This window comes from Elephantulus edwardii, unplaced genomic scaffold (assembly GCF_000299155.1).
Source record: "Elephantulus edwardii isolate Elephantulus edwardi_28Jun2011 unplaced genomic scaffold, EleEdw1.0 scaffold00060, whole genome shotgun sequence".
Taxonomy (NCBI): domain Eukaryota; kingdom Metazoa; phylum Chordata; class Mammalia; order Macroscelidea; family Macroscelididae; genus Elephantulus; species Elephantulus edwardii.
Genome location: NW_006399810.1, coordinates 11,799,329 through 11,826,145, shown reverse-complemented (window position 1 = coordinate 11,826,145; position 26,817 = coordinate 11,799,329). Strand labels below are relative to the sequence as shown.

The window sequence follows — 26,817 nt, the reverse complement described above, 5'->3', positions numbered from 1 at the left end:
TGCAAATTATTCCTTCTTGAAGGCAACCCGCAGGACTGAGGACAGGCTAAGGGCTGCAAAAAAGAGGAATGTGAGAAGATGCTAAAGAAAGTGGGAATTTGTCCTGGTCAAGGCTGAAAGAGAGAGTCAGAAATGAGTGGGGCTTTGAGAAAGGGGTAGAATTTACTACTCAAAAGCAAGGAAGGGAAGATGGTTGGTTAGTTGTTGTTGTTGTTGTTGTTAGGTGCCACTGAGTCAGGTACAAACCATAGTGACCCTACAAGCAACAGATCTGAACCATGTCCTATCATGTGCAGTCCTCACACCTCCTGACACACTAAAGCCCATTGCATCAGTCACTGTGTCAATCCACCTGGTCGAAGGCCTTCTTCTCCTTCACTCCAACCCTCTGCCTTTCTGAGCATCATGTCCCTCTCCAGAGAATAGCCCCTCCACTCACAACATTGTATTTCAAGATAAAATTTAAAATTGACTATTTTTACTATGACTGCAGCACAATTCTTCTTCTGTTTTTCATCCCCAGTGTAGTATGATGTCGTGTGATTAATTCAAAGTGGCCAAAACTAGTCCATCTCGTCTCACTAATGGCTAGAAGGTTGGTAGATGTTCATGCGTTCAATTTTGTTTTTCACAATTCCTAGTTTTCTAACATTCAATCTATGTACATCCCATGTTCCAATTATTAATGAATATTTCCTATTATTTTTCCACATGTTGACTGATTTCCCACCTGGGCTTTAGCACTACTACTATACTTATGGCGGGAATGGCCATCTACTTCTTAAATAACAAATCTCTGAAAGAGACCTATAAAGAATAGAGAAGTGTGGATAATTACAGTAACTTATGATTGTTGTTGTTGTTATGTGCTGTCAAGTCGCTTGCAACTCATAGTGACCCTATGTACAACAGCCCTAAATTCTGCTCTGTCCTGTGCCAATCTCACTGCCTCTGACACACCCATCCCAATTACTCTAGTCACTGAATCAATCTACCTCATAGAGGGCCTTCCCCTCCTGGCTGTCCCTCCACCCTCCCAAGCAGATGTCCCTCTTCAAGGACCTGTCCCTCCTTACAGCACGTCCAAAGTATGTTAGACGGAACCTCAGAATCCTTGCCTCCAAGGAGCCACCCAGTTTAACCGTTTCCAGAGTGAATCTGTTTGTTTTCCTAGCAGTCCATGGTACCCTCAATACTCTTCACCAGCACCACAGCTCAAAGGCATCAATTCTCCTATCCTCCTTAGTCATTGTCCAACTCCCTAATGCCTAACAAGTGATAGCAAAGACCATGGCCTGTATCAGGCACACCTTAGTCTCCAGAGAGACACCGTTGCTCTTCAGTACTTTATGATTGGTAGAGAAATTTATTTTAATGAAGGCACAAAGGTAGAAATAAATATCTATTTTTGTGGGGCAGAGCCTGGCTGGCATATCCTGCTAACTAAAAGATTGGTGATTTAAATCCACACAGAAGGTCTTTGGAAGAAAGGCTTACTTATCTATCTTCAATCAGATAAATAAAACCCCACATAACACAGTTTTACTCTGACACACAGAAGCCAGTTTGAGTCAGAATTTAACTGATGTCAGTTTGGTTTTGTTTTTTTTTTTTTTTTTGGTTTTGTGGGCCCCTGAGAAAGCCAAACTCACTCATTCTGAGAGCTTATAATCAGGATTGAAAGGAAAAGATTCAGCTGGGTCACTTTAAGGTAAGAGGGGCTGAAAAGTCAAAAAGAGGGCTTGCTTTGAGAGTAAGAACAGATCACAGAATCAAGAAAACAAAACCCTGGCCACTGCACCAATAGGCAACATCACGATAGATGGAAGAAAGATTGAAATTGTCAATGACTTTATCTTATTTGGATCCACACTGTGTATTAGCAGTGAGGGGATCAGGAGACATATTGTACTGTGAAAGTCTGTAATCAGGAACTTCTCCAAATTTTTAAGGAGCAATGATGTCAGTTTGAGGACTGAGGGGTGTCTGATTTAGGCAATGGTCTTTTTAGTCATTTTCTATGCATTTGAGAGCTTGACGGTAACTGAGGATGACAGAAGAATTGCATTGTAGTGTTGGAGAAGAGCTCTGAGTCTCCCACAGACTGCAAACAGAACAAACATGTCTTAGAGAAGGTGCAGCCAGAGTGCTCCTTGGAGGCAGAGATGATGAAGCTTCATCTCATATACATTGCACATGTTGCTAGTAAAGGCCATTCATTGGAAAGGGACATAATGCTGCCAAAAGTGGAGGAATGGTGGAGGAGATCAAGACTTTCACCAGATGGATTGGCACAGTTATTGCAGCAATGGGCTCGAGTGTGTCAGAGATTGTGAGGATGGTGCAGGATAGGACAAGGTTCAGATCTGTTCTTTGTAGAGTTGCTATGAGTCATACTTGACTTGATGACACCTAACAAGAGCAGCACCACAAACGAGACAAAGGAGGAAGGGCATTTACAAGGATAGCTCATACAGATTCTGCATGCAGAAGGACTGGTCTACTCATCTAAGTGGTGAGATAGTGAGGCTACAGCAATAACAGAAAACTGAGAATCACAGATCCCTAAGATGGCATTTTAAAAAAACACATTGCAATACCATCTTAAACAAGGGTCTCATAATGAAGGTTTACAGAATCCTATAGGGCTCCACAAGAAAAAGGCTGATAACACAATTATAAAATGGACAAAAGGCATGAAAAGAATTTCCACAGAGGAGGACATTCAGATGGTCAACATGAAGAAACACATGAAGAAATGCTCAAAATCACTGGCAAATCAAGGACAAGTCAAAAGCACAATGGGATACCATCTCACTCCAGTAGCAGTCACAATGTTTAACAGGACAGAAAGTAATAAATATTGGAGAGGATACAAAGAGATTGGAGCACATATACATTGTTGGTGAGATTGTAAAATGATACAAACACTCTGGAAAGCAGTTTGGCATTTTCTCAGAAAGCTCAACATAGAAATTCCACATGGCCCAGCTATTCCACTGCTTTGAATATAGCCTGAGAAAATGAGAACTGAGGTAAAAAATGAAGATTTGTACACCAATGTTCATAGCAGTGTTATTCACCATCACAAAAATATGGAAACAGCCCAAATGTCCAACCACAAATGAATGGATTGCGAAATTATGGTTCATTCATGCAGTGGAATACTACGCAGCATGCAGGAGCAATGATTTTATAAACCACTACCTAACTTGGGAGAGACTGGAGAGCATTATCCTGAGTGAACTAACTCAGTCCCATAAGGACAAATACTGTATACAACCATTAGAATGAGCATGAGGATCCAAGGTGGGGAAGGGGGAGAAAAAGTGTGGTGAAGGTGGATGGAGGGTGGAGGGTGATCAATCATAGGCTTGCATAATTTGATGGGGAGTAGGGTGAAGGAAATGAGAGAGATCTGGTGGTGAAAAACAACATAAAAGAACTTTAAAAATAAACCGGTATTAAAGAATTTAAAAAATGGCATTTTAAAGGCCTTTGAGTAGACTGATTTAATTTCTGCACATTTCTCATATAAGAGACTTTCATATAAAGGGTCTTTCAGTAAGGATGGGAATCCAGCTAGCTCCAGAGAATGTGGAATAAATGACATAAACTAATTTAAGGAAGGTCTCAAATCAAGTCTGTAGAAACCAGTGCTTATTTTTACCTTTGTACCTTTGTTTTGAACAATTTTGAAGCTCCATCTGGCATACTTTGGGCATGTTGCAAGGAGGGACCAGTCCTTGGAGAGGGCCATCATGTTGGAAGGGACATGCTTGTAGGGACAGTGCAAGAGAGGAAGACTCTTGATGAGGTGGATTGACTCAGTGACTGGGGTAATGGCTGTAGGTGTGTTGAGACAATAAAACTGGCTCAAGATAGTGAAGGGTTCAGAGCTGTTGTACGTAGGGTGACTATGAGTTGGAGACCACTGGATGGCACCTAACAGCCACGACAAAACAACCTTTGTTAAAATCAACTTTCTGCTATTATTTTCTCTCCTTGCCTTTTGTAATGAACCCAGTGATTAGTAGAGGTAAACACAGGAGCATGAGGGGCCCTGTCTAACCTTGTAGCTGTTTGTTTGATACTGTGAATGTATCAATATGATGGAAACAGCTCCCCTTTGAAGTTGGCAGAGGTCAGACTCAGCCATAGCCCCATTGTCCTGCGCCCCTTATGGTTGTTACTTTTTCAGAAGAATATTGGTAACATGGCTATTTCATTCAACTAGATATTTTTCAAATAATTTTTAGATAGTCATTTTCATTTTTGTGTAACTATTATTTTTTGAGCATGGTTTCATTACTAAGATAATGTCATTCTGAAGTGCTTTCTTTGCACAATTCCTATTACAGTTGCTGTCATCTGCCATTTTTTGGTCCTTGGCCCATGGCAGCACTATGCACAATGAGAGGAAATGCTCCCAGGTCTGGCCTTTCCTTTGATCCACATCAAGCCTGTGATCCACGAAGTCTTCACTGACTGATAGTTGGAAGCAGATCATTAGGCCTTTCTTTCTAGTCCATTTTATCTGTAAGATTGATTGAAACTTCCCCCTCCTCATGACATTATACAAGCTACATTGACAGAAAGAAGCAAGCTCTGAAGCATAGTGCCAAGGAGTTTCACTCCCAATACAAAGGCCTGTGATTTGAATTCATTCATTGGCTGCTCCAAGGAGAAAGATGGGCAGTCTCTTCCTGTACAATTTATAGCCTCTGAAAACCTGCTGGAGTGTCAGCTTTGTTTCATTTCCAGTGTGATGACACATAGCAACAACACTGACAGATGGTTGGTGGTTACACATGAATTGAATGGCTAGAATTCAAACCTGGATAGCTTTCACAGAAGGTAAGAATTATACCACTGAACTGCCAGTCTTACTCTTATTTAAAGAGATTTAATAAGACCATTTTATAATTGAACCTTGATTGTGCAATGGTCAAAGGATTCAACCACTAATGGAAAGATCAGTATTTTTTTATTTTATTTTATTGGGAAAAACATGTTGGGAATACACGGAGGTGAGGGTTGGGAGCAGAAGGGTGAGGATGGGCAGGGATGAAAATTGCAGGGATGCAGTTGCAAGGATGTACAATTTGGTTGGTGGGAGAACAGGTGAAGGAAATGAAAAGGATCCAGTGGGGACCAGATGATTCAGGTCAATGGTAAGCATAGTCCAATGGTGATTAAACAAACTGTCTTATTCACTTGTGGGTTTCTCATTTGGGGAATTGAGTGCAGACTCTCTGGCTTCTTCATGCTGAACAGGGGTGTTGATGTGAAGGGGGAAAGGGGGCACACTTTATCCCTTTACTGGTGGTCTTGGGTTGAAGCTGCTTGCCTTCTTGTTCTGTTAGAAGATGTTTTCCTGACATTTACTTCCCTCTGGACTGCAAAGTGTTTTCCCAGGTGTGTCCAGTGGGGATGGCTGACTGAACCCTGAGGCTCCATCCTCCTTTGCTTCCTTAACTAGCCATTGTATTTCCTTTTTGTTTCTGGAACTGGGTTCAGGGTTAGGTCTGGAGTAAAACTCAGTATTAAGGTTACCTATAGGAAAGGGAACAAATCTAGAGAGAACAAACTTGTGAGTTACAAATAGAAGGGCTTTGGGGGTGTTACTTATGGGTGTACTGGGGGTGAAGGTGGAGGAAAGTAGCCTACATAAAATTCTCTGTATACCCTAGGCAGTATTTTCTACCTAGGGGTTGGATAGTACAATCCGAGGACTGAGGAGCTCACCTTGAGGGTCGGCTTGCCCCGCCACCTGTCAGGGGCTGAATGCATAGCTCACCCTGAAGATCAATAATTTAAACCCAATACCCACATGAAGATATAACAGTGTACTTCCATAAAGATTTATAGGAATGATATGGGGGACAGTTCTTGTCCTGTAGGGTCGTAATGACTTAGGATCAGCTCAACAACAGTGGGTTAATACTATCCTTCAAAGTGATTTGATCATAGATACTGAAAACATTAATGGACTAATGTTAACATAGAATTACTCTTGCATTTATTACTTTAATATGACCAAGAGACAGGTGTTTAAGTTTGACAAGCAGAATAAAGACTCAACTTGACACCTTTGATTTCTGTCCCATGGTTATGGATGCCAGACAAGATTGGGGTGAGAGTATAAATTGTAGCCTGTGTTGCCTGAAAATGAAGTACGTATGGTTGATTATGGCCAGACTTTACTCTTATGTTCTTTTTTTATTATAATCATTAATTTCAATGAACATTTACAGAGATTTTGGATTTCCATTCATTCATTGTTGCACTTTTCTCCCTGCCACCCCCCATCCGCAGTTTGCTCTTCTCTTTGAAAAGTAAAAGAAAAATTCCTTCTTCTATTCTTTTTTTAGACTCAGTTTCTAGAAAGGGAGCAGTGTCACCCAATGTGTCTTTAAAAGTCTTTAAAAGTTCATCCTGGTCTTCCCGTTTTCAAATCCACTGTTCTGAAGCCCGTGTTTGATGAGTGCTAACGCAGTTCTGGCCAATTCAGAGCCTCTATTTACTTGCCATTTGAAAGAACTAACTGGAGAGATGTAGCTCCAGTCTGGGCCAGAAGGAATCATGACCTCCAGGTTCCACCTGTGGAGGCAGAAGAGGCTCAGGAAAAGGGAAAGGACTGAGCTCTCAGGAGGCCTGTGTGGCACACCCCAAGTATGACAAAATCAACCCCTAAAATAAAAGCAGGAGATGGAAGACTGCTTGGAAACACAGGAATGCAGGAAATGCAAATTTCAAATAGAACTAATTCAGTGCCATAGTTATAAACTACTTTGCAGTATTTCAGTAGTGATTCTTGAAGGAATTAGCATGCTTCCTATGCTCCTCCACAGTTGACAAATACTACCACTGAGAATTTGTGCATGTGTCTAAATATGTTTATGGCACTTCCTCTGGGTACTGGGTAGACATTTTGCAAACTTAACATGTCAAAAAATAAACTTCTTCCCAGAACCCTTGTTCAGTGCCATGGGATCAATTCCAAAATACAGTGACCCTTTAAACAACAGAAAACAGTGCTGCTGACTCCTGTATAATCTTTGTTGATGTGCTTGAACCCATTGTTTCAGATACTGTAACATTCTATTTCATTTAAATTCTTCCTCTTTTAAGCTGACCTTCTACTTTACCAAGCATGACATCCTTGATGGGCTAGTCCCTCCTGGTAACCTGGGGAAAAGAATCTCACCATCTTAGCTTCAAAGTAGCAGTCTGTTTGTACTGTTACCAAAACAGATTTAGTCATTCTGCTGTCAGTCAGTGCTATATTCAATATTCTTTGCCAAAAATATAATTCAAAGGCATAACTTTCTCTTCATTCTTCCTTATTTAGCATGCATATTTTTTTTGTTGTTAGGTGTCATTGAGTTGGGGATTATTTATAGGAAGACTATGAACAACAAATTTGGACCTGATCCTAGCCTATGTCCTCCTCATCATCTCTGAGATACTTCAGCCCATTGCTGCTGTCACTGTGTCAATCCATCTTATTGGATTCTTCCTGTCTGCTTTTCCAATCATGATGTCTCTTTCCAAGGAATGTTGTTATTATGTGACTCATAGTGACCCTATGTACAACAGCTCTGAAGCCTGCCCTGTCCTGAGCCAGTCTGACTCACTCTGACACACCTACCTTCATTACCCCAGTTACTGTATCGATCCATCTCATCCAGAGCCTTCATCTCCTGTATTGTCCCTCCATCCTGCTGTACATGATGTCCTTCTTTAAGGGCTGATTTCTCCTAGACACATACCTAAAGTTTGTGAGACAGAGCTTCAAAATCCTAGCCTCCAAGGAGAAACGTGGTTTCACCCTCTTTAAGACAGACTTATTTGTTTTCTTGGCAGTCCACGGTAAGTTGAAGTCTCTTCTTCAGCACCACAAACCAAAAGCATCTTTTCTTCTTCTGTCACCTTTCTTTGTCCAGCTCTTTGATGTACAGCAAGTAATTGCAAAGACCGTGGCCTGGTGCTCTAATACAATATTAAGTGTCTCTTCTGACATTCATTTTGTGTGGTTCAGAATCAATAATGGGGTTCATAGGGGTATATCCTGTCTCTACACTTTTTCAATCTATAGCCACCATAGGTCATTTATTTGGGAGGCTGGATTTTATGAGAATTGGATGAAGACTCATCAACAACCTGCATTAAACAGATGACACACAATATTGCTTGCTGAAACTGAGGAGGACATGAGGCATTTGCTGCAGAAGATTAAAGACTGTAATCTTCAATATGGATTGAAGCTCAACGTCAAGAAGACAAAGTTCTCACCATTGGTCCAACTGACAGCTGCATGACAGAAGGGAAGGGCTTGAGATTGTTAACAATTTCAGCCTCCTTGGTTCTACAATCAACACCCATGGTACCAGCAGCCAGGACATCACAAGAAGAATTTCAATGGGCAAGTCTGCTGTCAGTGACCTCTCTAGAGTACTGAAGAGCAATCTTGTCAATCAGGAGACTAAGTGCACCTGATCTAGGCTATGGTCTTTGAAGTTACTTGCTATGCATCAGAGAGCTGGACAATGGATAGAAAAAGAATTGATGCCTTTGAGTTGTGGTGCTGAAGAAGAGTATTGAACATACTGTGGACTGCCAGGAGAATAAAAGGGCCTTTTCAGTAAAGGGTGAAACCAAGTTGCTCTCTGGAGGCAAGGACACTTTATTTTATTTAAGTGAAATTTTTATTTTATACTGGTTTGCTTACAAAGTTAATATATATTGTTTTTCACACCGGGTATTTACTGTTTCCTTTACCCACCTCTCCCTCTACGTATCAAATTGTGTGAACCTATGATTAACCATACCCCTTACCCATTCTCATCCTTCTGCTACCACCTTCCCTCCCTTGGATCCTTATACATATTCTACAATAATGGTTTTATATAGTATTTGTCATTATGGGAATGAGTTACTTCACTCAGCATAATGCTCTCCAGTCCTTCTCAAGTTAGTGATTTATAAAATCATTGCTCCTAAGTACTGTGTGGTATTTCATTGTACCATAATTTCTCAACCCATTAGATTGTGTTTGGACATTTGGGCTATTTCCATGTTCTTGCAATGGTGAATAACACTGCTATGAACATTGGAGTACCAGTCTCCATTTGTACCTCAGTTCTCATTTTCTTGGGATATATTCAAAGCAGTGGAATAGCTGGGTCTTTTGGAATTTCTGTGTTCAGTTTTTGAGAAAATACCAAACTGCCTTCCAGAGAGGTTGTACTATTTTACAATCCCACCAACAGTGTATGAGAGTTCCTATCTCACCACATCCTTTCTAACATTGATTACTTGCTGTTCTGTTAAACTTTGCCACTGCTACTGGAGTTAGATGGTATCTCTTTGTGGTTTTGATTTGCATCTCTCTTACTGCCAGTGATTTTGAGCATTTTTTCATGTGTCTGTTGGCCATATGAATATCTTCCTCTGTGAAATGTCTTTCCATGTCTTTTTGGAGGCAAGGATTTTGAAGCTTCATCTCACATACTTTGGGCAGATGATCAGGAGAGACCAATCCTTTGAAAAGGAGTTGAGGGACAATGCAGGAGAGGAAGACCCAGGATGAGATAGATTGGCTCAGTGTCTGGAGAAATTGGATTAGGTCTGTTGATGACAATGAAATTGACTCGGGATAGGACAGAGTTCAGAGCTATTATGTATAGTGTTGCTATGAGTCGGAGATGACTCAATGACACATAACAGCAACAGCAACATGATACCTTGGGATTATCATAGTGAACTAGGCAAATTGAAGAATTGGTTTGGAATTCAGGATAGTGAATGAGTTGTTGTTATGTACAATTGAGTCAACTGTGGCTCATACCAACACTATATACAATAGCTCTGAACCAACATTGTGTTTCATGCATATGTTGTTGTTATGTGCTCCTGAGTCACCTACGACTCATAGTGACCCTTTGTACAAGAGTACTGAACCCTGCCCTATCCTGTGCCAATCTTATTGTCTCCAACACACCCAGCCCGATTACCCCAGTCACTTAATCAATCCATCTCATAGAGGGTCATCCTATTCTGCACTGTCCCTCCACTCTCTCAAGCATGGGGTCCCTCTCCAAGGACTGATGCCACCTTGCAACATGTCCAAAGTATATCAGGTGGAGCATCAGAATCCTTGCCTCCAAGGAGCAACCTGGCTTCACCCACTCCAGAATGAACTTGTTTGTTCTCCTAGCTGTCCATGGTATATTCAGTACTCTTCTCCAGCACCAAAGCTCAAAGGCATCAACTCTCCTTCTACCATCCCTAGTCGTTACCCAGCTTTCTGATGCATAGCAGGTAATCACAAAGACCATAGCCTGTATCAGGCACACCTTAGTCTCCAGACTTACATCATTGCTCTTCAGTACTTTGGAGAGGTCTCTGACAGCAGACTTTCCTAATGCAATTCGTCTTTTAATTTCATGGCTGCTGGTACCAACAGTGTTGATTGTAGAGCCAAGCTAACTGAAGCTGTCAGCAATCTCAATCTCTTCATCCTTCATGATGCTGCCAATCTACCCAATGGTGAGAATCTTTGTTTTCTTGTTGAGCTTCAATCCATATTGAAGGCTGTAGTTTTTCACCTTCTGCAGCAAGCATGTCAGGTCCTCCTCAGTTTCAGCAAGCAGGACTGTGTCATCTGCATAAATATGCTTTGTGTTTTATACAATCTTTCATTTACATTTACTCTGAGTAAGTATTTCATCCATATGTTTATGGAAATCTTTCATGTGTTACAATTATCTTACTAATAACTACATTTGTGAAAGCATGTAAGTCAGCTGCTTCATGCCTCGTGCCTTAATAGCCCCATTTTAAATAGCTAGTTTCTGATTTGCCCATCCTATCAAAGGAGCTCTGGTGGCCTAGTGGTACGAAACTGTACTGCAATCCCAAAGGGGACTTGGTTTGAATTCACTAGTGACTCCAAAGGAGAAAGACAGACGCTCTTCATCTGTTTAATTAACTGCCTCTGAAAACCTGCTGGAGGACCAGCTGTGGGTTGGCTCCATCTCAACAATACACAACGACAACAACATCAACATCAGAGCAATCCTCTGAGAGAACAAATATCTCTCTTTTGCTGAAGAATCTCCTATTGAACATAACTGCTGAACTCCATGTAAAATTCAACTATTTCATCCCTGTGCAAGCTTCCCAGGTCCCTTGCTAAGTGAAATGATGTAGGACAAAGTGAAAGCTATGGCCTGGTGTGGTTGCACAGCACTTTTGGAGGACACAGGAGTTCATGGCTGAGTTGATTAAGTTCAAAACTATCTCTGTATATTCAGTCTTAGTTGCCTTCCTTTTAAGGTCTCTGTGCATGAGATGATTCTTTTCCCCCTTTTTAATATAAAAATAGAATATGTTTTCTATTCAGAATCATGCAATATACTGTTTCACTCTTCAGAGATTTTTTTTTTTTTTCATTATGAGCAGAGAGCTCTGGTGGCCTGGTGATAAGGAGTTGTACTACCAATTCAAAGGCAGGCAGCTCGAATCCACCAGCTGCTCCATAGGAGAAAGATGGACAATCCCATCCCATGAGATTATACTGCCACTTAAAAGGCACTGGAGAGTCAGCTATGCGTGAAGTCAGTTCAGAGCAAGCTGTTAGGTTGCCACAGTCAGCATGGATCATCTGCTCGTCATGTGGCTGGGCTCTTGTCAACTCATGTCCACAATCTCTGCTACATCCAAACGTGCATCAGCTGCAAACACCAGAGTTCACCCTTCTGTTTTGAGATTGCTGTACAGGGTGGTGCGCATGTTGATTTGTGACTGACTGTTAACTGCCTGCTTAGTGGGGCGTATGCTATGCAGAGGCACCTTGGAAGAAAGGGCTGGTGATCAACTTCTAAAAGTCTGTTGTGGAAGGGGAGAATTTAGGAGGCATTGGTTTTATGTTAATGATCGTGTGATAATTTGGAAAAGAATGGCTGTAATGGTTACACTTCAGGAAGAAAGTAATCATTGACACTGAATTATGCATAAACATTACTGAAATAGTGAATATTTTCCTGTACAGTTTTTCACCATCATCAAAACAAAGAAAATCCTGTGGAGCGCAGGTCTTCTCTGACACATGGGTCAGAGGAGTCTCAGCTGACTTCACAGTAACTGGTTTTGCATATCCATGTTTCTAAAGTACCTAGGGTCTTCAGATGAATTAATCATTGTAATGTATTTTTTCAAAATTGTGTTAAACATAATAATGAAAAGCTTTAAGCTATTTAGATATTTCCTATAGAGGAATTCCTTGCCACTTATTTTTATATTATACAGGCCTTAATGATTTTTGGTGGGTTTTAAAAAATGGTTTCTGTCAGGAGAAATTAAAGAATATTAGTCTCTTTCTTCTGTGCTCTTGACTCATACTTCTCTCTTGGGAGCCAAATATTAACATCTGTTTCAATAACAATTTTTCTTTTTCCTTGCAAGAATATTTACTTGTTATTTTGGGTTATTTGGGTTAATTTGAATTGTATAACGTTAAGAACATTGCAATGTGTGTTTTAGAAAAGTAAAGCCCATCAACAGAATTGCTTGGAAATGGAAACAACAGTGACAGTGTGGCAGAAAAAAACCTGGCAGAGATTAAATGTGGAACAAACAGTAGCCTTGATGCATATATTTTGAAAATATATCCATGTTATCTATGTAGCTTTTGGATAAGCAACATGGTATTTTGCCTTAGTTATGAACTCATTTTAAAATGATCTTTTCCAGTGTCCTGGGACCAGCGGTGACCTTCAGAGTGAGCTCCAATATCCAAAACGTGACAACTGCAGATGTTGCTAAGGCAGCAGGTAAGGCGGCTTACACACACACACACACACACACACACACACACACACACACACACCCCAGTCCGAGGAGAGAAGGGTAAGCTGTACAAAACAACCCTGCAGAAAGTACATACACAGTTTCCCCTGGCAGATTGGTATTTAATGAAGGAGACAGCAAAGGGTTAGTGGCAGGGAGGGCAAATTGAAGTGTACTGTCCCAGAGTCAATTAACACTGGCTGAGACTTCATTGTTTGGAGAGAGACTGGATTAAAGTGAAATGTAGACATGGCTTCACATTGAAGACAGGAGACCACAGTGCTATATGTGAGAGATAAAAAGACTAGCTTTTGAAAATGTGAGGATTTGGTGTCTGAAGTAACCCCTGTGTGAACATAGCAAACACAATTTTGCTTTGAGGTTTTCATGTGGTGCTGCATGAGAAGCACAAACTGATTGTATTTTTATCCAACGCAGACCTAGGCTCAGGATCTGGAAGGCTTCAATTAACATTTAGATCATCAGTTACTGCTCATTTCCAATCCTACATTTTGACATCTATTGACTGACAGAGCTTCAGGATCTTTGCTTTATAATTGGTGTTTGTCATTAAGTGAAAAACAGCAAAATCTTTACTGACTAAAACTCTTCAGAAGAAAATGAGATGGAGGATACCATTTCCCCCTTTTCCTGTATCTTAACCGTCTTTTTTGGGGGGGGTGGGGGGGTGGGGGAGTGCTTACTGAAATTGCTTGTAAAATGTATTATATGGATTTTCCTACCTGGTAAACAAAATATATAAACTTTATAAACCTATAGCGACTATGTCCTTAGTTTGGTGGTTTTCAGTGCTTTGGGATTATTATATGGTTAGGATTCTAGGATATTTTAGCATCATAGTATGAGGTTAGATGGAATATGCATTGATCTCCTTCACAGCAGAAAAGATTGTTTTAGCAACTCCTTTATATGAATTTTCTCAATTTACAGAGATGTTGTTCTTTTGTCTGATATAAAAGACACTCACTGTTTTGAGGATTTAAATCTTCGATATTCATTAATTAAGGTTTCACTGTATTGACATCATACAAAGTTCAGTGGTGGTCAGTAAGGTGACAAATAACTGTGATGCTTCATAATGGGATGACCTTGGTCTCATCTGTTTTGATTATTACTTGTGAGATACTTCTGTAATGCTAGCAACTCTCCCTTGCTGAAGGGAACGATTTTGGGAACTAGAATTTTGGGGTAGGAAAAAAAAGAGTTCCTTGAAAAGTTGTACTACATTCTAGAGAGCCTACAGGTTTCATCTTTTTAGAGACCTGAATTCCCAGGTTTAATTTTGTTGTCGTATTTCGTTGTAAGACATAAAGCACCTGAGATGCTACTTAGCAAAGTTGTGAAAGTACATTATTTCACCTGAGCAGTACAGTATGGTCCAAAAGATTGCATGAAATAAATAAAACCAAAACAGAAAACCAAAAACAAAACAGCAAGCTAGCAGGTTTTATTTGACATTCACTACCACTTGGAGAAAATTGGAATTTTGGAATTGGCTTGGCCCCTTGGTGGGCTCCATAGTCTCTTATTTCTATTGACAGTATCTAGTTTTCTGATGCTGGCTTCTTAACAAGTGGTTTTTTGGGGCATATTTAAGACCAAATCAATTTTCAGTTTGTATTTCTGAGAGATTGGGCTGAATGTACTTGACCCTTGGACACAAAAGAAAATGACATTAAATCCTTTCTGTGTACTACTTTTAAACTGAAATGTAAATCATTTTCCCCAAAATCAAATGTAGCAAAATGTTCTGCTTTATACAAATGGTCATTTATCCAGTACCGGGAAGCATTAGTTTTGAAATTAGATTTGCTCGAATTGGAAGATGTCGGAATAGAATGTAGGCTTTTGGTTTTAATTATTTTGTATTGGCTTGCTTATAAAGTTCATCAACATTTTTCCACACTATTCTTCATTTTTTATTGTTTTAATCTTCATTTTTAAAAATATTTTTCCTTTCTATAAGACTGACAAAAGCTTTCCTTTTACTATATTTGCTTTGTAAACAAACCAGTGTTGATTATTTGAAATTTATTTTCATAGTCATTTTAAATATATTCATGTCCTATATTACAAGGGAAAATGACATAGGAAATGAATAACATTTGAGGCTTATATCAACAAGTTGCTAATTACCTTAATGTGCTGAATTTATACCAGTACATTTATATTAACTTAATACTATTCAAGATAGACTTCTTTGTGCCTACTCTGTTCTTCCTTGTTGTATATATGTGCAAATTTGATCATACACATTTTTCATTTGAAAATACAAATGAGTTAATTAAATTTCCTAAAGAATTTTGAATTTACTTGGTGGTATGTAAGAAAAAAATTCTGAAAAGCAAGTTTGTAAGAAGAAGAATTTTATAGTCTATCAATACAAATACCAAAGTGTGGTGAACCAAATCTGCCTTAGGATAGGTTTGTTTTTGTTTTTGTTCTTTTTAAACACAGAGGAAAAGAATTCTTCAGACTGGCCATGCCTATGTGAGAAGTGAGCATTCTTAGTATGTTAAAACACTGGATGTTGGACTTAAATGGAATTTTTTGTGTGATTTCTAGTTTCATAAAAGGAATCTTAGTAGTGTGTGTCTTGGTTTCTTAGTGTTGCTCTAAGAGAAATACCACAAAGTAGGAGCTTTACTGAATGTAGATTTCTTTCCTCTCAATTTAGTAGGCTACAAGTCTGAATTCACAGCATCGGCCTTCGGGGAAGGCTCTGATCTTTTTTTGTGGGGTTAGAGCATGAGTCTTTGCTTCTACTTCTCTAGCATCATTTCTTCCAGAAATTCCTTAGAGATCTCCCCATGGCATCTGATTTCCCCATTTGTGCTTATTCTTTGTGCCTATGCTGTTCCTACAACACATAAAGTAGGTTTAAAGCAGACCTGACACTGATAGAGCCTTATTAACACGATGAAGCAATCCCTAGTCCCAAATGGAATTTCATTCATAGGGGTTAAAATTCACAACATATATTTTGGGAGACACATTTAATTGCTAATAGTTTAATTGCATATGTCTTACTGTCTTTGGTGGGAGAAACACATTTATTTAATTTAAAATATTTGAGTGAATATTTACAATTAATATTGATTTTTTAAAAAAATATAACAATTATTAGAGTTTTGTTTTATATCATTAATTACTTTTGATTAATGTCATTAATTCATTACAAATCTAATCAACCCTTTGGGACAAGCACATTTTGGATGGTCAATAGAGGTCTTCCCAATGTATGCTATCAGTACACATCCATAATATCAGGTCTGCTAATGGACATTTTGACATGATATTTGCTATTTTGTGCTGGCTCCCCATACAGCCGGCTGCTTGAGTTTGATTACCTCAAGGACTTTGCTGCCAACCTATGGATATCTGTTGTTATTTTTAATGAAGGTAGATGTAACCCTGATGATAGAATTAAAAGTGAATTTATTTTGTTACTTTTACACAAAATGGAACAAAACTTAATGAAGAGGTGTGTACTTAATGCCACATTAGTCCCCATCAAATACTATGTGGTATTTGTGATGAATGATAAATGCAGCTGGTTTTCATTATTCAGAAACACCTTTTCCTACTAGGTGATTCTTTTCTGGGAATTCTGCCTAATTTATGAACCTGAGGCTGAGCATAAGGTATTAGTGAATATTCAAAGTAAGTCAGCAGTTCTCAAACATTTATTGGATTGCAACTGTGTAGAGAAATAATGGCTGCACTGGTGGGTTTTTCTGCTCTTTATCATCAACTTGAATTTAGTGTAACAGAAAATTCCTTTTATAAACTTCACTTCACTGTAGTTTTTAAATAGCGTATTTTGAAAGATTTCTCTTTTAAAGAAAGTACGTTTGTTATCTTTTTAGGGGGGGAATCAACTGCTTACTTTTGCTTCCCTCCGCCACTTTGCTTTTTGTGTTGCCATTGATTTATAGTCAATATTTCCCTTGCATGCTTCATTTCCATGCCAACCCAGAGATCAGGCTCTTTGGAGACCTTTTCCCCTCACCTCACACAGGAGAGGTAGCATTTTCAGTGCTTAGTATCTATTTTATGGCAGAATAGCTTGTTTGTGCTGCGAACAAAACGATGGACTATTTAAATACTCTAGGAATTCCCCTGAGGAGCTCAGGGAGCATAGTGAGCAGTACTGTGCTGCTAATCCAAGGGTCAGATGCCTCCAATGGTTTGAATCCACAGTTCACTCTATGGGAGAAAGATGGACAGCCTACCCACCTGCAGTAATATTTGCACCGTTGAAGCCTGAAGACCTATGGCTATGAGTCAGAACTCGGTGGTAGTGAGTTTGAGGTGGTTTTTTTGGTTGGTTTGTTTTGAGAGGTCCCTTAAAGAACGACCTGGTGATCTACTTCTGAAAAGTCAGCCACTGAAAAACTAAGGAGCATAATTCTTTTCTGACGAGTCCCCCTGATTCCCAGTTAGCCCAATGACAACTGTTAGTTGGTTTGTTTCTTGATTAATTTAGTTACTTTTCTGTATGTGACATGGCCTGTCCTTATTCCGCTCCCTTCTTTTGACCTTAGTCTAGTTCCTTTCTAAGTCTAGGCTCTAATATTTGACATTTGGCTATTCCTATTCCTATTGACAATTGGGGGGATGTCTTAAGTAATGCACTTCTTCTTCAAATAATACAATTATTTCTTAAAATTATTGTATACAAGTATTCCAACTCTAGTGTCTTACTTTTTCCCATTGAGTAAGGCTCTAAGCCAGAGATTCTCATGTTGGTTTGACAGAAAGATGCCTGTACCAATGTCAGTCTGTGCAAATGTGTTTGGGGAATCCTTGCCTGAACTTTCTCAGCTCCTCTTCCTTTGTTTCATTATTGACCCTTTCTTCCTAGATTCTAAAGCTATGCTACTGTACAGAATTGAGAATCACTGGGGGAAACAATGTTTCCGTTGAGATAAAAAGTCTATTTATTCTTACAAAAAATGTCATTGTATTAGAGGCTCATGGAACAGAGAAAGGACATTTAGATCTCCTTAGGATAATTTTCAAATACAGAATAGATACGGATTATTGCTATATTGTGTTGGCATGCCAGATATTTTCATTTAGTTAGTGGTTGTCAAAGACTGACTTTGCCAAAGTTTGTCCCTGGACCAACAATATACACATGATGTACTCATTCAGAAACTGAGTGAGAACAATTGTACACACACACACACACACACACACACACACACACACACGGAGGGGCAAGTCTGTGTCTGTGCCTGTGTAGGTAAGTAACCAACTCATTCATTTTCCAAGTGTTTCTCATACCAACTAAAGTCTAATAAATCAGTGTAGAGATTTTTGAGGAGGACTGAGAGAATCTCAGAAACCTCAAATGCAAAATACACATAGCAGAGGGGTAATTGTTGTTTATATATCCGTGTAACAACTTTGTCCATGTGTGCTTTCCAGTGTTGGCTCTCATGCGCATGTTTGTCAAAGCTCAGTTCATCATCACATAAGGAGTTCCTAGATTATTGTTTTCCCTCCTCTCATTAAACAAAGGAAAGTTCTCTTCACTATTACAGAGAAAGCAAATTATGTTTCTTTTATAAGTAAAAAGAAAAATAGTATAAGACAATGAAAATTAAAAAAGAAAACCATACTTTTAGCTCTTCCTTAAGATAAGGTAGGTAGCTGGATCACATGGACCTGACACATAGCAACCTTCTCTGCTTCGTCATCTTCCCGATTCCTGGCATGTTGTACCCATCCATCTCACCAGGGATTTGCAGTGCCTTCTTTGACACCCCCACCCACCCAATGTGCCAAGCATATATCCTCTTCTGTTGATTGATTCCCTCCTCACCTGAGAGCCAAAATAATTGAGTGGAGACCATCATAATTGAAGAAGGAAACCAGACAAAGAGAATAAAGATTAGACACAGACACAAAAGTAAAGTACCTGGGTCTGAACCAAGACAGAACTCCTGGATCCTGGTATGATCTTCTAAATCCTCACAAGGAAATCTGGCTACAAACAAGATGCCTTAGACAAAACTCCAGATCTAAACAGACCTGGAGCCAGATGTACACCACACTCTTTCTTCCCCTGGACACACACTTTTGAAATATTTCACCACAAAACTGTTCATGAAGACAATTCTCAGATGAGGACATTCCAAGCTAGAATGATTAAGTCTGTATAATGTTCAGTTATTTCAAAAGCTCATGTGGTGTGATGTAATCAGAGAGCAGTGGGCTAAGAGGTTCAAGTCTGGTGCCACGCTTAGTCCGTTCACTGCCAACCATAATATTCTGGGGCAAGTTCCCTACACTCAGAGCCTCAAAAGATGCAGCTATAACATGAAGATGGCCTTTATGTTATGAAGGGAAATGTGGTCATGGCCTTACTTTGGGAAGAATATAGCATTTTTTCTCTAAATCTCTAAGTGTAGGTGGGGTGAGGTGGGGTTATTAAATTTCCTTTCTTCCAGTCTAGAGCAAGTTTCCTGAGAATGTTAGGGAGAAACCAGACAGGAGAATTGAGACTCTTTGCATTTCCTCCAAATGGATCACTTGGGTCTAAGAAAGGAAAACTCAGACTTCTGTCTTCCCAAAGAGACCATGTTCTGCTTTGCATCCCTGGTACCACTGAAAGCACTGAACATTGTGATAATGACCCTGTATTGCAGCCTCCCTGTGTGCCTTCATAGACCTTGTCACAGGTTATCATTGTTCATTACCTGCATGACTTTTTTAAGTTTTACTTTTAAATTTTGCTAAATGTTAATGTAATAAAACAAGATAAGGGCAATGGTCAAACAACACGATAAACATATATTAATGCCCCTGAATTGTACTTGTAAAGATTATTGGAAAGTAATTACAATGCTTTAAAAACATACCATCCAGTGTGTCTTGAGAGCTATAAATTGGGAATACTTCACAGCCTATAATGTTTCAAATCCATTATACTTGATAAGGGAGCCTTCTGTGAGAGGGAGGACTATTAGAGGTCCTCTAGTTTCTGGGCATAGTCAACAATCACATTCATTTAAAAATTTATAAGGAAATTACTTCTGGTACAGTGAAAACTATCTTTCTATAAAATAATCTTAAATGTGGATTGTAAATGCAGATTAGTGCCTGATGACATGCACCACCCTTATTAAGATTCATTCTTGGGTGAAGCACCATGCACAATGTGATAACTGGACTGTAAGAAAAGTAGAAATCCATGTTATAGACACTCAGAGGAGGACATTCAGAAGGTGTCCTTTGGTCTGAGTTTTGAAGGCTACTGTTGTTTAGTGCCATCAAGTCAAGTATAGTGATTCCAAGAACCTTGTCTTATCCGCCTTATCATTTCTGATATACTTGGATCATTGTTGCAGTCATTGAGTTGATCTATCTTGTCAAGAGTCTTCCTCTCCTTCACTGTTTCTCCACCTTTCCAAGCACAATGTCCCTCTTCAGTGAATAACCTAGCAAAATGCCCAAAGTATGTGACATGAAACTTTGTCATCTTTGCCTCCAAGGAACACTCTGTCTGCACTTTCTCCAAGATACTCTTATTTTGGCAGTTCATGGGGTATTGAGTACTCTTCTTCAGCACCAAAGCTCAGAGGTATCAATTCTTATTCAACATCTTTATTTACTGTCCAACTTTCAGATGCATAGCAAGTGATTGAAAAAAAAAAATCATGACCTGAATCAGGTTAACTTTAGTCTTTAAACTGGTATCATTAGTCCTCTATAATTTGGAGAGATACCTGACTACAGACTTTCCCAGTGCAATTATGTCTCCTGATTTCCTGACTCCTTGTACTAAAGATGTTGATTGTGGATCCAAGTAAGATGAGGTCATCGACAGTTTCCATCTTTTCTCTGTCTATTATAATGTTGCATATTGGTTCAGTGGTGAGAATTTTTGTTTTCTTGATGTTGAAATATAATCCTGTAGTAAGCACTTCAAGTCCTCTATCACTTTCTCAACAAGTTATGTCGTCTCTATTGTAATGGAGGCTGTTGGTAATTCTTCCTCTGATTCTGGTGCCACATTCTTCATAAAGCTCAGCTTCTCTCATAGTTTTCCCAGCATACAGATTGAACAGATGTGAAAGTAAGATACAGCCCTGACACATACATTTCTTAGCTTTATACCATGGGGCATGGTCAGAATTTGGAATTGGGCAAGCAGATGGTCATGTAGGGACTCCTGAGGGAGCTCTGGTGGCCTAGTGGTACAAAGCTATACTACAATCCTAAAGCTTCTCTCTGCAAGAGAAGGACAGTCAGTTTCTTCGTGTGTGATATACCACCTCTGAAGACCCACTGGAGGGTTAGCTGTTTGTTGGTTCTGAATTTACAGCAACAAATGTTCTCTTGCACTGTTCACACAACAAGCCCTTGGTCTAAATCTAGGTCTTGTACGAACACCATTCTCTGAGATTTCCTTTCTTCTCAGTGTTAGCCATATTCTTTTATGGTCCATATAGTCAAATGTCTTTGCATTGTCAATAAGACATAAACAGACATTCTTCTGGTATCTTCTGCTTTCAGCCAGAATCCACCTGACATCAGCAGTGATATCCCTGTGTCATAGCCTCTTCTAAACCTGGCTTCTGGCAGTTCTCTAAGTACTATTCTAGCTATTTTCAATGATCTTCAGCAATATTTTCCTTCCACACTCTGTTGGATCACCTTTCTTGGGAATGGGAACAAATGTTGAGCAAGCAGTTGTCTTCCAAATTTCCTTGTATAGGCTATTGAGTATGTCTAGAGCTGCATCTGTTTGCTGAGGCATGCAATTGGGTATTCTGTCGATTCCTGGAGCCGTCTGTCTTGCCAGTGCCTTCAGTGCAGCCTGAATTTCTTTCTTCATCACCACTGGCTCTAGACCATGTGGTATTTCCTGAAATAGTTCATTGTTGGTCAATTCTTTTTGGTACAGTGATTCTATGTATTCCCTCCATCATCTTTTGATGTTTCCTGAATCATGCAGTATTTTGCCCATAGCATCTCTCAGTATTGCAGCTTAAGGCTTGTGTTTTTCACTTTTTTCCACTTGAGAAATGCCAAGTGAATGCTTTTCTTTCTATTCTCTAATTACAGCTCTTGCATATTCCGTTACAACATTCTTTGTCTTCTCTAGTTGCCCTTTGAAGTCTGTGCAGCTCTTCAGCATATCTTTCCTTTGTATTGGTTTCTTGACACTCTAATGCAATTTTCAGAGTTTCTTCTTACATCATTTTGGTTATTTTTTTCTCCTCTGTTTTTGTGATAACTTTTCGCTCTCTTCATGGATGATATCTTTGATGTTAGCTCACAACTCATCTAGTCTTCGATTGTTTGTGTTCGATGTCTCAAACTTATTCATAAGATAATTTTTAAATTCAAATAGGATAGACTCAAGATCATGGTTTGGTTCTTGTGGATTTGTTTTCATTTTCTTTTTTCTCAATTTGAACTTGCACATGAATAATTGATGATCTGTTTCCCAGTTAGCACCTGGCCTAGTTGACTGCTGATATTGAACTTTTTCAGCCATTCCACAGCTGTAATCAATCTGATTTCTATACAGCTCATCAGTTGAGGTCCTTGTGTAAAGTCATTGCTTTTGTACATTTTGAAGCCTAGTGGATAATATTTCAGATGTAGGAAATGTGGTGAAGCAGTGGTTAAAGTGTTCAGCTGCTAAACCAAAGATTGACAATTTGAACTCACCAGCTAGGCTTTGAAAATGCCCTTTCACAAAGATATACTTTCTTTAAAACCCTACAGGACAGTTCTGCCTTGTCCTATAGGATCATTACTGAATTGTAATTGACTCCATGATAATGAATTTTTGTTTTAAGTTTGGAATATGAAAGAGGGAACTTATAAACTAGAAACATAAGAGTAGTGGTAGGAAATGAGGATATTAAGGCATTGATTGCACAATTAGATTTTGTAATAAGGGAAATTTTATTTCCACTAAAGAAGATTTGGATTTGGATTTTGACACAGCTGATTCAAGCAGTACTTTGACCACATACACGCAAGGTATGTTCTTGTTTTGGGATGTTTGCAAAGACTGGGAGTGTCTTGACTAAATTCTCTATAGAGGCAAAACCAACAGTGATGGGGAGGAGGGGTGCATATGTACAGATCCAGTGAAACTCTTCCTCAATTGATTGGCTGGTCTTAGTGAATCCTTACAAAGAGTGGTTACATCAAGGTTACATCTCATCAAGGTAATGACCGTACATCAACTGCCAAACTAGAGAAACATAGCTGGGCAACCTAACCCATCACAAAGAGGATGTAGCTGTCAATAGTTTTTGTCATGTTTGTTATGGGAGTCCATAACAATAGAATGCCACTGAATAAAATGAGAAAGAAGACTTTGCTGTAAAATCAGAATATACCTGCTGTAATTTTCTTAACCAGTATCTATATGACCAATACACCACGTTACTCAAACACCCTGCTCTGACTGTATGGTGATGATGGCAGTGGGCAAAGAGATTACCACTAGAGAAATGGATGAACTATGAATGTGAAAGAAGACATTTTTTTTTGTTTTTCAATGAAAAAAGAAAGAGAATGTTGGAAATACTGAAAAAAAACCCCCCTATATACCAAAACAAAATATTTGTTCATTTACAAGTGAATATGGAAGCTGTTTGTGTACATGGATTCTTCACTCATTTGTGAAATATGAAGTTACAGAATCGTAAGATTTTTAATTAAAAAGCATTTTGACCAGTTGTTGATGAGTCAGTTCAGACTCATGGCACCCTCCTGTGTGAAAGCAGACCTGCACTTCCTAGGCCTTCTAATGGCTGAGGTTTGGGGAGTGTATCACTAGGATTTTGTATGTGTGTGGGATCACCTATGGATAGATTCACACCTCAACTTTTCACTTAGGAGCTGACCACTTTAGCTTTTTGCATCACCAAAGAATTCCTCTTAAACCACACTCTGATCCTCAAACAGATGCAGCAACTCTGGCCAGAGCAGCTGGGTAGCTGTAATGTAATCGCTTTGTGAGAGGTAGCACTAAATCCTGTCCTGACTTGGTATTTCTGGTGACCTTTCCATTGTAACAGTTTATGGACAATCACTTCTCTATTTTGTTTTTCCAAGTCAAGTTGACATATTATTCAAATATTAAAACCAATATAAAATAGCAAACTCTTTGCCATGTTTTACCCTGAGTTTTTTATGTGTTGTTGGCTTTCGTAATAACATCACTGTACAGGTTTAGGTCAATACTAATACTAGGTTGAGGCTCGCTTTACCATTTGATTGCTTAGCTGTGAGTGAGTGCCCTCAACATGAGTCTCTACTTTTCTTACATAGCAATGTTGTTCCCCTTGTACTATAGACCCATACTTAAGTTGTAAGCTCTTTGAGGAGAGGAACTCTCTCTTAACTCACTGTTGGATCACTAGGGAGCTCTGGTGGCTTAGTGATAAGGAATTGTGCTGCCAAAGAAATGGTGCAAGGTTCTAATCCATTAGGTGATCTGCAGGAGAAAGATCTCTTCTTGTATGATTTACTGCCCTTCAAACCCATGGGAGAGTCAGCTATGTGTGGGTTCTGACTTGACCGTACACAACAACAATAAAGGCTGTGATTATTACATGTGCAAGGAGGTGTTCCCACAGCACCTCACCTCTTTACCTTGGCAAGAGGTCAGTGATTGACCATGTCAGAAGGGAACAGTTATAACATGGGAGTGGCCAAGTCTGACACTACATGGTTTATAAAGGAAAACTGTCCCCCTCGATAATATCCATAGTATCATACAAAGAACCACATGGTTAGACATGTGACCCCACAGGCTCCTGAACTTATTTCTACCAACCATTGGGTCCAGTGTTCATTGCAAAATGACTCAAAGACTACTCACCATTGTGGGGTATATTAGATAAATAGGTTGGGGATTAGAGTAAGGTAAAGAATATCACAAAATGCCAGCCCAGCAGTCCCAAATTCGATTAATAAGGAACAATTCCTCAATTAGTGAAAGTCCAGGTTGCATTCAGTGACACAAATATACCTCTTATTTTCTCAATCATCTAACAAACTTTATCTCAGAGCAGTTACAAGTAAGTTATCTAGCACGGGAAATCTTTGTGTCTTCATTTCCAGGATTCCTCTTGCTTACACTTTATCATAGCATCTTCACAGCAATGCCGTGGTCTTTTCACCCTCTCTCCATCAGCATTTTTCACAGTGTGGAAAGCACTCTCTTATGTTGGTCCCACAGCTATTGCTGACTTGCATGACTATTTGTCTGCAGTTAAGGAAGCTAAAGACCATGGCCCCCAAAGTGAGCTATAATGCAAGAGCTAGAAAAGCCAATTATTTAGAGTTCTGAGACCCCAACATATTTCTGTCCAGAAAGTGTATTATGGGTAGCATAACATTTATAGGCTTTTGGATTCTTGAACAAGGCATTATAAAAAATATACTATTAAAGCTACACAAGGGGGTAAAGAGCTGCAAGGGAAAATTGTGATAAATAAAGTAAATGGGAAAGATAGGCTTTAGGCAATTGGAAATGGTGCCCTACAAGAATGAGGGTCACTATCAGTGTAGGAGATATATGAATTACTGTTGAAAGTATGCATATTTGCAATCTAACATATGAAATGTGCTCTAAAAGAGCAATTTTGAAAGAAAAATTGGAACATTTTTTATCTCACACTGCCCTGTATCTTTGTTGATTATTCCTTGGAAGAGAAGAGTCCACTTTCTTTATTTAACTGAATTAATGTAAGTTTCAAAGCAAAGTGAAGGAAAAAATCCCTCATCACTTTGAACATTCTTTTTTTAAAAAGTTCCCATACTCTGTAATCTATAGAATAAGAACTAGTCACTTTAAAGGCACGCTTATAATTATGAGTCAGATATTTTCCCTCTGAGGAATGTTCAGGGGAGAGGAATGTTCACTCTGCCTAATGAGTGATTTTCTCTTTCTTGATGATGAGAAAGAGATACAAAGACACTGTGCAATGCTTCTCATTTCTATTTAAAAGAAAACAGAAGACTGATGATGAAGCTTCATCTTGGATTGATTTAATGACCCAACTGTGGAATGCATATATGGTAGAAAGATGAGAAAGAGAGGCAAATGCACTATGATTTGAGGAGTCCGTCACTTTTTAAAAGAACTCTACTTAGGAACATCATTCATATAATAAGATTTTTATGTTTTGTTTTCTGTGTTTATCAGATAAGAAAGTCTGCTGTTCTTCAGGAAAGCTTTACAGATCTTTTTGTATAGCTAATCACTTCTTATCCTCAATTCTCACAAAACAAACTACTTTTATCTTTTCTTTGTCATCATTACACTATACATTGTATGACCACCATTGTAGCATAGGACAGACTAGGAGAATGCTTATTTCTTAGGGCCAGAAATGAGTGGTCTATGGGGAAAGTGTTTAATATTTTGGGGTTTTTTTTCTTTCTTCTTTTCTGCAGAGTTCCTGGAATATGATCAATAATAGTTATCCAAACATTCCACAAATATTTATGGAGCATCCCTATTCTAGAAACTTTTCTGGATGTTAAAATACCTCAGTGTGCAAAAACAAATACTGACATACAATCATGTAGTAGTGAAGTAAATGATAGGTATTCAGAGTTGAGTTACAAGGCCAAGATCAGAAATGTGGCTAGCTCAGTCTCCAGTAAACAAAGGAAAGGACATGAGCCCAAGAGTTTGTATATCTAATAGGGATAGGCAGGCCTAAACTGGGAATTCTTGTCATTAGAATGTGGAAATGAGTTGGAAACAACCCAAGTGCCCATCAACAAATGAATGGATAGAGATCTCTGGTATATTCACACAAAGGGATACTATACTGAATTTAAAAACAAGGAACTCATGGAATATTATACAAAGTGGATGACCGTGGAGGATATTATACAGAGTGAAATATCTCAGTCACAAAAGGACAAATATTGCATAGGGCC

The 26,817-nt window shown here is 39.0% G+C and overlaps 1 protein-coding gene across 1 annotated transcript in view; it reads left to right on the top strand.

The window, feature by feature from the left end:
- Positions 1-26,817, top strand: part of LOC102856993 (receptor-type tyrosine-protein phosphatase N2-like) — a 1,387,447-nt gene that overhangs the window by 458,353 nt on the left and 902,277 nt on the right. The window contains exon 11 of the mRNA XM_006887690.1: positions 12,760-12,839. Within this exon, the coding sequence (XP_006887752.1) occupies positions 12,760-12,839 (80 nt within the window). The remainder of the gene's footprint in view (positions 1-12,759; positions 12,840-26,817) is intronic.